At 42.5% G+C, this 14280-nt stretch overlaps 1 protein-coding gene across 1 annotated transcript in view; it reads left to right on the top strand.

The window, feature by feature from the left end:
• cdh23 (cadherin-related 23) overlaps nucleotides 1-14280 on the top strand; it is a 185158-nt gene that overhangs the window by 87796 nt on the left and 83082 nt on the right. The window contains exons 13-14 of the mRNA XM_037781381.1: nucleotides 11263-11375; nucleotides 13120-13308. Of these exons, the coding sequence (XP_037637309.1) occupies nucleotides 11263-11375; nucleotides 13120-13308 (302 nt within the window). The remainder of the gene's footprint in view (nucleotides 1-11262; nucleotides 11376-13119; nucleotides 13309-14280) is intronic.

Below are 14280 nucleotides of genomic sequence, written 5' to 3'. Positions count from 1 at the left end.
ATGGGAATTTTGGGTGATGAAGATATTCATTGTTCTGCCATCTGCTGAGTCACTGCCTGACCTCACAGCTGAACGAAGGAATTTGACCCCACGCGTGTGTGCACGCATGTAAGCATGTGCGCAGTCATGTATTATTTGTGTCGGTGCTTCAGTGCATGTGAGCGCAGTCCACAGCCCAGCCCTCTTCTTCACGGAGCTCACCGTAAACACTTTGCTCCCATTCAGTGCACACACCTACTCCGTCTTACTTACCATCTGCTGCCACATGTTGTATTGTTGTGTGTGTGTTGTGTTTGCTGCAAAGTTGAAGGGCTGAGTTAAGCTCTAGAGGAGAAGAGCATTAAAAAGACATTAATTAGGTGTTGCGATGTATTCCCAGTCGTTGCAAAATCAAGAGTTATAGCACCGCACTAAGCCCTTATGGAGATGGAGCCTGTAGGCTTGATAAAATCATTATAAGTTTGATAGATAATGGAAGTTGAAGGGTGATGCAGTGCCAGTAGATAAAGGTGGAGGGTAAGGTTGTCAGATGATTTTCTATGTGTGTGTGTGTGTGTGTGTGCGCGCTTGTACATGTGTACTTCCTCATATGTCTCTGTCTACGTGGGCTCATGTGCTCTGCTGCAGTCTGATTAGGCGAGGGCGTGCTTGTTTGCAGACTTAAGTGTGACTCCGCACAACGCCTCCCTCGCCTTCCCGCTCTTCGCCCCGAGTGTCCTCAGAGAGTGCGGCTCACTCCTGCGGGACTCGTCTCATTAGTTCAGTAATTAAGATAAACGAGGTTTTAATTGCAGCTGTGATTTATGCTAATGATTGTGGGACTCAAGATGAGGATTTCCTCTCCCTCCTCCAATCAGAGGACAGATCTGGGATTTGATGTGTACAGTACAAGATAGCATCACAGCAGCGCTCTGCCTCCAATGTTGCAGTTGTTATTGTTTGTTATGATGGTGGAGATTCAAGAGGGCGGTTCTCATGGTAAATCCCTGGTCCACAGGGTGGGATGTATCCCTTATTGGACCTCTGACCTACTGGTCTCATTATATATCAAAAGCTCACAACTGATCGGAGCTTTCTGTAGGCTTTTTGATAATAAGATTTTATTTTCTGACCCAAAATGCTCCAACAATAACAGATTATCTCACAAAGGATAATGAAAATAAGGACCTTATTACAGGCCCTTAGTGGTTGTTGCCCTAAACAAAGGTGGTATTGATTTAATGGCCTAATACTTATCATTGTAGATGCTGCTATAATTGCTCCTTATGTTTCCTTTTTTTTAAATGTGAAACAGTGACATCCAAATGCGCCTCTAATACTTAATGATGTAGACCGCTGCGTGTCTCAATTGTGATTTACAGCATTATTATCAAAGCCTAAAGACCAGCTTAAAAGCTGCATTAACCATGTGATGTGTGCTCACAAAACTATTACAAATAACAAGATAAAAAAATAGTTTCTTCACTTCTAATCCAGCAGTAATCATGTTAGTGTGCCTTAGATTGCTGGGAGGCATGCTGGACTGAAATTAAATCATGGGTGGGAGAGATTTTTGTGATGAATGAATTCGGAATTTCTGCAAATGTGTTTGAGAAAGCTGTGCAGAGTCGATGACAAATCATTATTGATCTGACAAAAATTGTAGAGGTGCTCTGGTAATTACCGCTATTACCTAGTTTTCTCCTGGTACTACTAATGTTTGGCCACATATTTGATATGTGATAAAAATCCAAATGCACTTCCCTGATCTGAAACTCTCACCTAAAAGGACTCAACATTTTCTGTGCAATAAAAATAGGATCTCCCTTCATTACATTTTCTGAGTCAGTCAAATCTGGCCATTGGCAATATTTTATCAAGTGGTGCTTTTTACAGTTGCTCTAAATGAGCATTAAAGACCTGTTTAAAGGTTATGTTCTAGGCTCATACTGGTAATTGGCCTATTAGGAGATGTAGGGAGGATGGCAGAAGAATTCCACAGGTGTGCTGGTATCTATTGTGAGTAGCATCCACGTGATCAGGGAATCAAATATCTGCTTGCTCAGTCTTGTTTCACTGGTTGCTATGACTCCAGTCACCGTTGGGAACATTATGTAACCTTTTTCCGTAACTGTTCTAGTCTTACACCCGCTTGATCTTCATTGCGACCCCAGTTTTTACATGTTTTAGAACAATAATCAGTCTGAATAGGGCTGTGTATTGGTAAGAATCTGGCGATATGGTATGTATCATGATACAGAGGTTACAATTCAATATATTACGATACAGTTTATCCAGGCCAGCCATGCGAGCAGCGCGTGGCGGCTGCCTCACTGAACAGCTGCGTGATTCACGCGTTGGTTGTTCACACCAGCTGCGTTTCTGCTGCATTTCTGCTGCTGCTGCTGCCAGCCCTTTCTTTCTACATAGAGCTTGCCTTCCATAATGGCCATTTCATTTCATTATAAATGTCATTCATATTAGCCATTTTCCACTCAAACCACCCCCGTGGACCACCGAGGCAGCAGCACAGACCCCCTCGGTCAGTCTCACTGACACCAACGACCTGACGGACTGACATTCAATAATGTCCACAAAATACACGCTCATGTGAGGATGTCTGCACGCATACATACACACACACACACATGCACAGACGAGATAGAGGGACAGAGGAAGAACAGAAAAGAGGAGATCAAATCAGAGTATGATTCTTAAGAAATATGAAAATACCCCACATTTGGCCCAATAGACGTAAACTCTCTAAAAAGAGCTTGGCTATCTGTGATTCATATTACAGGGAGTTAGAGGCCAACAAGTGTTGTCCAAGAGTATTGCTGTCCGTTAGGATAAGACTTAAGCCCTCGTGTAAACTTAGTGTAGCCTCTGCCCTGTGCTGTAATGATAGTGTAAGAACAAGCAGAATAAAAGTCATCCTAGCGTCTCACAGAATGAAAGGACATCCCCCAAGCCTTTCATATCAGCCTCTTGTTTATCTGTGTGTGCTTGTTTCTATCTCTTTTGTCACACGCAAGCACAACTAATCCCATCTTAAGCCCTTTTCCATCTCGACCCTTTTCTTTCCTTTTAGATGATTCTTCCTCTCTCATTGCATCGTCTCTGTGTTGGGAGAGAAATTGTCCCAAAGCCAGCCAACTCCTAGCTCTCACATTCTCTTGTCTGACCGCATTGGATTTTAATTTGCAGCAACCCGAGCAGAATAATCGTCTAAATTGATAAAAGATGATAACTCAATTTTTCTATTTACTAAAAAAAATCCTTCAGTATTTTGAAGTTTGTGAGAGGCTGCCGAGCGAGACCACATATTGCACAGACACAGTGTAGCCTCAGGCATCCACTGACTTCAATGGCCTTTGTCTTGGGCAGCATGTGAACATCCTGTCTGCCTCCGTCACAGGAGTGAGACGGACGACCCTGTCCAGTGCAGTGGATCCATCTGGCCTTGTGTACCAGCCTCCTCCTAGCGTGCAGGTCAGACGGGTATGGCCACGCCATTTCCCGCCTGGACAAACCGATAAGTAGTAAAGGCGCTTATTTCCCCTCGTCTGCCTTTTCACACATATCTCTATCCTTCAGTGCTGCTACACCCTGATGCTCTGATTCCATAATACCTAACTTGTATCAGGAGGAATGCTGTAATATGGACAAGGCTAATACCTGTTATTCTATGGGGAGCTCTGTTGTGACTGTCGCATCTCTGGGATTTCTCTGGGTTTTCAATTAGACGCTCCGAGGCTCTCCGCAGCCCGTTGCTATGTAATCTCTCAGAGAACGCAGATAGTCTGCGGGACACTGATCACAACACAATTCAAAGTCTAGTCGACTCTAGTAGAGCCTAGCAGTTGTGTTCACAATCCAGTCCAGACCTCACTGGGCTATGATATAAGTCTCATACAGTACAGCAGGCTTCCTCATTTGATCATCTTTAATCCAAACAGTTTCTCAAGTCAGTCCGTTACATGCACTTAACAATTCATACTAGAAATTCAGATTAAATATCTTAAAATGATACAAAATCAGACATTAATGTGTCTATATGTTAAACGAAAACAACCAACAATGAAAAAAAAATAAGAAAGATCCTCCATTCTGCCCTTGATCACATTTGTTGGTTGTTGTCCTCTCAAAGCAAATTATATGATATATAAACATATATATTTCAGCTTTATCTATTGGTGTTAGAGATTCTCCTTTATTTTCATTTATCTACAGGATAAAGGGGATACTGCTGGCTTTGAGAAATGTTATCCTAAGCTATCTGATTCTGAACAAGCACATTTCCAGATGCCAAACCCAATTTCCTCTGCCTCTGTCTTCCAGCCAGCTGTTGTTTTGTACGGAGCGTGCAGAAACAGATTTTTTATCATCTAGCAAACTGCAAAAAAATATCATATAGGAGGGTAAATCCCAAACTGTAGTCTACTCTTATAGACAATTCTGTCACATATGCTCACACTCACACATGCACACACAAAGTGAAGAGATAAGACTACAATGCCAGCTCAATGTTGTGTTTAAAAGAGAAAATCTGACACCTTGAGCTGACAGATCAAAGCCAGCAATCAATAGCTCTGAGTTTGATTATTTTCCATGAGACCTGAAGATTGTGGATCAATACTTTTGTCTGTGACCAGGCTGAGAATCAGTTTAGCTTTTACTGCGGCAGCTGGAACCGAGGTCAGCGGAGGATGCACTCAGGAATCTGTAGTACAGCTTGTTCTAAGTAAGTGCAATAATAAGTGGAGTATTATCCAGAGAGGTGAGATATTAAGCTGCATCTTTGTGTCCATCATTGATCATTGCAGAGATCCATCCATGTTCAGTTGCAGGTAGCGATACCCCCTGACTTGGTCCGGCGTTCTGTTAAACACGATTGGCCATGTTGGCTGGTGGGAAGCAGGTGTGGAATTATGACCTAGTCATCGAACGGGCAACCCCTACTGGTTCACTGGGTAGAGCGCTTAGAGGGAGGGTGGGAACTGGTGGGATAGCGGGAACCTCATACACTTCTCACACCAACCCTGCCCAGTTTGTGTGACCTGGATGAAGAGCATTAAAGGAACAGTGTGTAACATTTGGGAGGATTTTAGATTATATTGCTCCGTCATGTTTCTACAGTAGCCCAGAACGGACAAACCAAACACTGGCTCTAGAGAGAGCCTTTCGTAATTTTACGTTACCTGAAGGCCACCGTAGTTCTCTGACGCGCTTGTGAAACCGCGGTAACGTGAGCCGCAGACTGCAAATCTGTGGTACCACCGGCCGCCATCTGACTTCCATTGCTCCTAAATTAGTGTTATTATGGTAAGGATGGCCTCCGAGCGAGGCGAACGGCGTTTCCACGGTTTTGCACTCGGTGGCTCACGTTAACGCAGTCTTGATAAGGGAGGAGTGAGCGAAGGTGTGCTCAGTTGGTTGCAATCTGCAACCACACCTCTAGATGTTGCCAAATCCTACAAACATTCTCTAAACTATCCCCATCCTCTCTGACATTTTCTGTCATGCTTGAGGTTTTTTACTCAAGTCCCAGTAGTGTCGAAGATTAGAGTTGTATAACTGAAATTTCTAAACACTCTAGTGACAAAGTTGAATTCAGTTGAACTATAGCTTCAATGCCTGTAGCAGTGTGTCCCATTACGGCCACAGTCTCCATTGGAATAAATGGACTTGCTCTGCAAAATGTGCTGAAAAAGTAGACACCATTTTGTCACAAGGTTGAGGTAGCCATGAAAGTAACGCTTCTCTGTTCCAAGATCAAGAGAAAGTAGCGGGGTCTGATCAACGGCACCTCCTCTGGATGCAGCAGGAGGAGGTGCTGGTCAAAGCTGAGTGGAAGTGCATCTAAGCAGCTATGTCAACCCTACAGAGTGTGATACCTGGGCAAAAAAAAGGAAGTAGCTTTCATCCGCCCTGTATTTTCTTAGAATATTTGTCCTTGAACCCTTTTTTTGAAGAAAAACTTTTGATGAAACTACTTCATTGAGTATTCATGAAATGCAGCTCGTCTGCCAATGGCAAGACACCCACAGGGCCATTATCACTCTGCATCACACACACAAAAACACACATACAAATGCACTGGTAGCTGTCATACACTGAGCGGTGTGTGTCAGTGCACAGATGAGCATGTGCACAAGCAAGTCAGTGTATGTGAGAAGCTGTTCCTTTTAGATTTAGAAGGGAGTGTAGTTTGAAGACAATAACTAAAACCTCATCATCAACATGATTTGCCTGTAGGCGTAATCCTTAAAAGTGACACTAATTTGTGTACATTTAGCAAAGTACACAAAATCTTAGCCCCGAGACTCTGAGCACTGGCTGCATGCCATATCACATTACTAGAATGTTCCAGCGCCCCCGTGGTGTTGTCACAAACTAGAGAAAACAGTTGTCACTGGCTTAGTCATGGCGATTACACTTGGAGAACTCCTGCTTCGGCTGTCCTCAAAAGCTCATTGCTCGGAGAAAGACATTGTCATCCACTTGTCGCACGCAGAGATTGAACTCATCAGATCAAATGTCTTATTTCTTCTGTTCTCTTGGGCAATACACAATACACAATAACTAAACATGTATGTTTTCCACTTGTGCGACTCAATACAACGCTCCCATTTCTAGACTATCTATTTTTCTCTTTCTGTCTCTGCCTCCTTTATTTCGCTCTTTGTGAGTAGAGGAGAGAATTTCAATGAGGAAAATGTTCGCAGTAAATGAGCCTTCATTTCATTGTTCATGACACAAGAATCCCAATGTGTTTGTCAATAGATAATATGAAATCCGCACCCGTGCTTTTCTTTATGCTTTGGTAATACTGAGATTATTCAAAGTGGCAAATTATTTGGATTACTTTTATCTCGTAATTGTAGCACTAGCTATTGAAGTTATTACACACGTACTAAATTTGCACCACAAGGGAATAATGGCTGTTTGTCTGATTTTTTTTGTGTGCATTGTACATGCTTGTGGGCATTTATTTAGGTGTGTGTGTGAGTGCATTTGAGTGTGTACTCCACACTAGACAAAATCATGGCATGGTTTCTCATTTTCCAGTCCAGTACTGTCGGTAATGTGAGAGCATGGCTAATCCCCCGGAGTCTCACATCGTAGAATCAAACTCTGCCAGTTAGCACCACAAGCACTCTGACACACACACATTTTCATACTCTATCTACATAAGAATTCAAAATACCTTAACACACACATGGAACACATAAACATCTCCACTAAATATGAATATAAAATAGGAAGTGTGCATTTATTTCTGCAGGATTGGAGTGTGTGCATATCTGTGTGCAGCAATTTCCACCCCCTGGGGGTCTAATCACTGTGTCCTGCAGGATCACTGGAGAAGTCTTTCTATCAGCAATTAGAATATGATTATATTTTCCTCCTCTCAGTGGGACCTGTGAGTCACTGTGTAATTTCAGTCTGTCTCTCTGGTCAAGCTCGACTCTGCGGAGCCGAGGTGGAAAGCTGTTCTGTGGAACCTGAAGCAGGGAGTCTTTACCGGATGTGTACAGAGAGTACCAACAGTCCGCTGTTACTGCGCACAGCACATGCACATTACAGCACACCACTCGTGTGCTTTTGCAGGTGCGCGTGTGTTTGTGTATAAATGCCACTCGTTGCTTGGCCAGGTGAGTGCCCAGTCGCCCGGCTAAGGAGCGGCTGTTGGAGTAGATTGGCATGCAAGTCAGGCCACTGAAGCTGACAAACCAATTTAGAGGCATGATGCCCACTGAGTGGGTCTGAGTCCCTGATGCTCGGATCTCCCTCCCACCCCCCCACCACCAGCACCACCACCACCAATCATTATCAACATCAACTTACTGCCTGCCCCTCCCATCCAGGCAAAAAAGGTTGTGTCAGCTTATTTTCAAAGTTCAATCTTACACCTAATAAGCAACTTGGCCCAAACCGTTACTGTAGGATTATTACAATGATTACATAGGGTCGTCTTCTTGCAAGGGAACATTCCATTAATCTATTGATCTTGTTTCATTATCTTCCTTTTTTCTGGGACTGTTCATTTTCTGTGCCACCCAAATTGTGAGACTGTCCTCACCACACGAAAAATGCAAGCATCAGTGGTTTCAGCAAATGGTCTATGTCACAAAAACGAAATTTTTCTACAATAACCCAGAACGGATAAACCAAACACTGGCTCTAGAGAGAGCCTTTCACATTTTTGCGATACCCGAAGGCCACCGCAGGTTCTCTGACACGCTTGGAAAGGGAGGGGTGAGTGGAGGGGTATTCACTTGGTTGCAATCTGCAACCTCACCGCTAGATGCCACTAAATCCTACACACTGTACCTTTAACACAGGAGACTGCTTGTTGTTTCATGTTTCCTATCGACATTGTTTTCTTTTAATCATGACTGTGATTGTTCCCTAACCTTAACCAAGTGTTTATTATTGTAACCATGTCGACAAAGGTCCCCAAAAGCTTAACGAAGTAGTAATTTCAACCAGGGCTGTCAAAGTTAACACGATATTAACGCAACTTGCGATTTTTATGCTGTAGCAGGTTAAATTTTTCAAGCTAGAGTGAAGATATTGATATCATATGAAATTAGAAAAAACCTAAGGAATCCATCGGTACCATAACATAATAGCTTGTCGTGAACAAGGCTAAATAACGCTCCAATCTTATGCTAAATTTTGATTTGAGCATAAGTTTCATGCTAAATGCAGTACCTGTGAGGGTTTCTGTAAAATATTTGTCATTGTTTTGTGTTGTTAAATGATTTCCAATAATACATATATACATACATTTGTATAAAGCAGCATATTTGCCCATTCCCATGTTGTTAAGAGTATTAAATACTTGACAAATCTCCCTTTAAGGTACATTTTGAACAGATAAAAAATGATTAATCACGATCAAATATTTTAATCGAATGACAGCCCTAATTTCAATCCAAACCATGATCTTTCCCTAACCCTAACCAAGTCTCTTTTGTGCCTAAACCTAACCAAACCTTAACCACAAAGAAAATTGATTAGATAGATTAACGGTTTTGGAAGGCACGGTCAAACAATGTTGTCCTGACTCATCGTTCTGGAGTGCTTTCAAGTTTAAAGTATAATTTTAATATAAATTCTTGTCAGCATGTGTGTATTTTAATTATCATGTTGAGAACTTGAGTAATGCAGTAGTCACACTGCATTCCTATTAACACTTTTCTCCAGTTCCACAATTAAATAGATTATGTAAGCTGGATATAATCAGCAGTAGTCGTTGTCCCTTTGAGCTCCCTCCCTTTCTCCACCTTTTGGCCTCGATCCAGGCTAATTACCCCAGGGCTCTGCTCTCTCTGCTGGCCTGCCTCCCATCTCTACGCCCCCTCTGTGCACTTCGCTCTGTAGTTTCCCTCCTCTCCATTCCAGGTTAGGTAGGAGGGCAATAATAGAGCAGCGAGTTGGGTGTGGGGAACACAGGCATGGGTTAATCTGTTGACCCCAGCCGTTGTGCACTGTAGACTTACCATCTGACTCTCTGGAGTCTAGACCTCAGCTATTACTATAAACTATCAGAAAGAGAGTCATTCTTAATCCCTCAAAGGGCAGCCCAAGGTTCATAGTGTGCCCTACTTACAAAAAAGGTACTGTGAAAATACCAAAAAAAATTCTCTCAATTCTGTTATGAATGGTATTGCTGTTTTTAAATCTGTCCTGTAAAAATATATTTATGATACTTTGCTCATTTTATGATAATGTTTTCTATATATATTACAATCATTTTCTTTACTGGTATTTCTCCCATATGTTTTTAAAAAAAATATTTAAAAATAAAAAACACACACATAACTCACCCTGTCTCTGATTAGAGATTAATTTTTCTACTTTTACGTCGACAGGGAATGAGTTCACTGAGCATGTTTGCTCTTTTGTCATTCAGAGATTATCCTGTTAAACATACAGTATGTGGGAGGACAGAGGAGTTGCTTTGCTGTCAGTCTGGTCTGTAGAGCAGTCTGTATTAACAAGGCATAACTGAATTAGTGCCAGGTGGACTTGACTGTCAGAGCCTCTCAAGCAGCTCCGTCTGCTCCATTGTTTGCTCCACTGAGCAGATCGCTCCGATAACATTCACATGTATGAACTGCCACTATCTCAAGATTGCACAGGGGCTTCTTCAGGTCTCATACAACACATGTGGACGACACAAAGACTCACAATGAAATGTGAAGGCATTCACTGCTTTTGAATGAGAGATGATTCGTCTGACTTGACCGAGGGAATGTGTGCAGTGGGTCGACTGGTGGGTGGGAGACACTGGGCAATGTAGGGTGGTGGGGAGGAAGGGTGCAACAGTTGAAAGGTGAGGGCAATTGGGTGTGTCATTTGTTGTCTCCGTCTGCTGGGTACAATTAGCAGGCAACAGCCACAACCACAAGATGCCAGAGAGAGAGGGCAAAGCTTAAGCGTGTCAAAGAAGAGTGTAAGAGAGGCGAGAAAGTTAATGAGAAGGACTGTAATTTAAAAGGAGAAGAATAAGAAGAGGACTCTAGCGGGTCTCAGTCTAATATTTTAACCTGTGTAATTGAAGTGAATAGAGAACACCAGGCACACTTGAAGTTGTTAATGAGAACAGTGCAGCGTTCATAATTTGAAACGCTCCTCTTTTGAAGGAGTGCATAGACTATAACAAAGTTAATGCAATTCATCAGCCCATGTGAAGTGATATAGTTCAGCAGAAATGTGCAGTGTGCTAACTTAAGTCTATCATTTATTTAAAGCTCAAGACTGCATTGTGTCTTGTGTCTCAGCATTTGGGCTGGGATTGTACTCTGAACAGAATCTTAGCTCATTTAAAGTAATCAAATACTGTATTTTAAATATCGAAAGTGAAAATAAATTAGAATCACGATGCAACTTGACAGCAACCCTGATATACATCCAGCAAAGAAGTGAAGAAGAAGAAGAAGGGGAAGCTGGTGAAGAAATGGAGGCAGTGGAAGGAGGACAGACAGTGACAGATGAAACAAAGGGATGCAGCAGAGGCACAATGTGTGGACAGGTTGGAGGTGGTGGGTCAGCCAAAAGCTGGTGGAGATACAAGACAGCACAGCAAAAGCTGTATCCATATTGCATGGAATAGAGACATGCACATAGCTCATCCACCACCTTCCCGTCCGGAGGCTCCTCGCTGCATCCTCAGGGTTATGTTGAATTATCCACAACGCCAGTTTCGTTTGTCCCTCTGACTTTCTTATCTCCGTCTCTCTCTCTCTCTCCATCCATCCATCCATCCAGGGAACACCAACAGCGTTTTTGCCCTGGACTACATCAGCGGGTCCCTGACAGTGAACGGCCAGCTGGACAGAGAAAACCCACTCTACTCAGCAGGATTCACGCTCACTGTCAAGGTGAGCTACTGAATGGGAGGCAGTTGGGGGGTGGAGGGATCTAAAGTCTGTTTCGCCGGTGGATCAAGAGAGGGCTTTGATATGATGGTGTATTAAATCAATGCAGTGTCTGGGTTTGATATAGCCTCAAAAGTGCTAAATGCAGTACTTCACCCCGGCTCATACTATACATACTGTGACAGTCTTTTGAGGTAGACACACACTGCTATAATAAGGAACGATTTCAAGGTCAATACTTCACTGACTAAATACAAGATCCTGCAGTACCATACGTGTTTATAGATGTGACCCAGATAAATTCAAATGCCTTTTTTGGGCTTGTAAGTGAAGTATTCTATGATAATGTCACCTTCAGAGGCTTGTGAGTGAACAGCCAGCAGCCAGGGAGGACAGGGGGAGCAGAGGAGGACAAGATAAAGGAAGAGGGTTTAGAGTCCTCCTCAACGCTTAAGGCTCCTTTGTTCCCCTCTCGCTTTCTTTTTTCTTCTGTTTAAAGCAGGTGCCATCTCTGAATCCCTCTGTCTCTCCACTCGGCCTAAAGTATATCTAACTTGGCTTTTCAGCATGTCAGTCCTGCCCTCTCACCCCACCCACGGCCTTCCCACCTTGTCCACTCCACCACTTTCTTTTTTTTGTCGTCATTTCTTCTCTTCCAGTATTGTACACCAAGTGCTTCCCACAGGGTGTGAGAGGGTGCGTGAAATGGATTTCCAAGTGCAACTGAAAGTGGAAGGATTTGCGATCAAAGACATAGTTTTTCCTGTGTAACTGCAATGTTACATTGGGGATTTTTATGGCATGTCAAGTCAAATCATTTGCACCTGTACGGCACAATAAATGGCCTGTAAAAGCACCTAATGGCTTCACTAGCACTCATGTATTTACTCGTGTAGCTGCGATTATTGCTCATAAAAAGCAGGTTGTATATGAGAGATACAACTGGCTCTAAGGTTTAATATAAAAAAAAGATGCTGGCTTACATATTCCAGCCTCAGTCTATCTCTTTAATTGAAATCAATAATTACAAAGAAGAAAAGTAGAATAAGCGAAAGTGCTGAAAATGAAAAAAAAATTGTCGCCCCAAAAAATGTATTTATAAGATATGGATTTTTTCCCCCTACATTTTCTCTCACCCTCTCTGCTTGTGCTTTCTTAGGTGGTGCTACTATTGATTGCGGTGTGCCATAGTAATACAACTAATTTCTCAACTTCAGGCAGCTTAGATAGTGCTGAGCGTGTGGAGGTGGAGGTCAAATGATTCAGTGGCGTTGGGACAAGAGAGGCTAAACTACCTTGATTACCCAGAGACCAGCATGTTGTTCCTGCCTCCTCTCCTATTGCTTGTGACACTCTTCCATCAATAAGAGACCACGGCTGCCCATTCCTATCTTTCTCTCCTATTTTTTTTCTTTTTTTTCATTTCAGAGGCCTCACATCTTCGCCTGAAACAGAGAGAGTGTGTAATTGTGTCCTCTCAATGGGACTCCTTTCTGCTAAATCTCATTGTGTGTCCGTGTGTATGTATGTGGATGTGTGGATGTACATGTGCTGGCCCTCTCTTGGCCTCACTTTGAGCCTATTTCTATGATTGCTTTGAGTCCGTCTGTCCACCTTTTGATCCAATAAATGAACAGCTGTAAATACCTGGCTGAGATTGCGTGCTGACCACCTCCATCCAAAATGACATTTTCGATGCAATCAAATCTCTCTCTCTCTCTCTCTGCCCTCTGTTGCTCTCTATAAGGCCACAGAGTTGAAAGATGATCGCAGTCCATCAGACGCAACAGTGATGACCACCTTTACCATCCTGCTAATTGACAAGAATGACAACGCCCCAAAGTTCAACAGCTCTGAGTATCGCGTCCACATCGTCGAACTGGCCCAGGTGGGCTTTGCCCTTCCCCTCTTCATCCAGGCCGAAGACAAGGACGAGGTGGGTGGATCACATCCTGATGGCTGGCACAGTCACAACATTCTTGACATTGGGCTGATGCTCTTATCCAGATAAGGTTGCGTGACACCATGCTGCCTCGGTATCTTATGGTTGTTAGTAGAGATGTCCCGAGCCGATCCTAAGATAACATATTTTAATGGATCGGTATCGGATAAAATAACGCTGATCAAAATCCAATCCTTTCTTTCAAAAGTTAAAAAGCTAGTGTGGCAACCTTTACATCAGTCTACAGTCCAGCATTTTACTATATTCAAGTGAAAATTATGAAAATCAAGAGTACTGTATGTGAATGGGAAATTTCTTTCTGCCGCACCAGTGCAAATAGCTCAGAATTCAGACACGGATTCGCTGAGCTCCGACACTAATGAATCTGTTATCTCTGATCGCCTCTTTCACCGGTTAAAATGATAAATGTAGCCGGCAGCAGTTAAAGGAATTAACATTAATTCCATGAGTAACTTGACGACAGGCCAAAATGAAACTTTTCTGTTGTCTGCTTAAAGTACGTTTTGCAGCCAGTGTCTGTCAAAGATCATTTGTGAGGGAAGAACCTCCACACTGAAACTGTTTTTGTACCCAGCAAAGTGATACATCTTCTCTCTAGCTAATCGCTTCATGTCAATTAATTCATATTATATCAATAACTTAAGTTTATAAACTTAATAGTTTTGAAACAGGATAGAGCTGCTCGATTATGTTAAAAATCATTATCACGATTATTTTGGTCAATATGGAGATCACGGTTATTTAACATGATTACTCATTGACTTTGGAAACGTCATGGATTTAGGAAGAACATTTTGTAGCCTACATTTTAAAGTTAAATGCATCAATCTGTTGCACTTTGAGAGCAAAATTAAGAGTCTAGATCTATGAAGAACTTTGTGTTCTTGTAAACAATTTAATCATAAACACATCGGTTCTATACATTTGAATTATAATGACACGGCA

The sequence above is a fragment of the Sebastes umbrosus genome, chromosome 10 (genome assembly GCF_015220745.1).
Source record: "Sebastes umbrosus isolate fSebUmb1 chromosome 10, fSebUmb1.pri, whole genome shotgun sequence".
Taxonomy (NCBI): domain Eukaryota; kingdom Metazoa; phylum Chordata; class Actinopteri; order Perciformes; family Sebastidae; genus Sebastes; species Sebastes umbrosus.
Note: the sequence above shows the minus strand (reverse complement) of the source record. Positions and strands in the feature narration are given on the sequence as shown.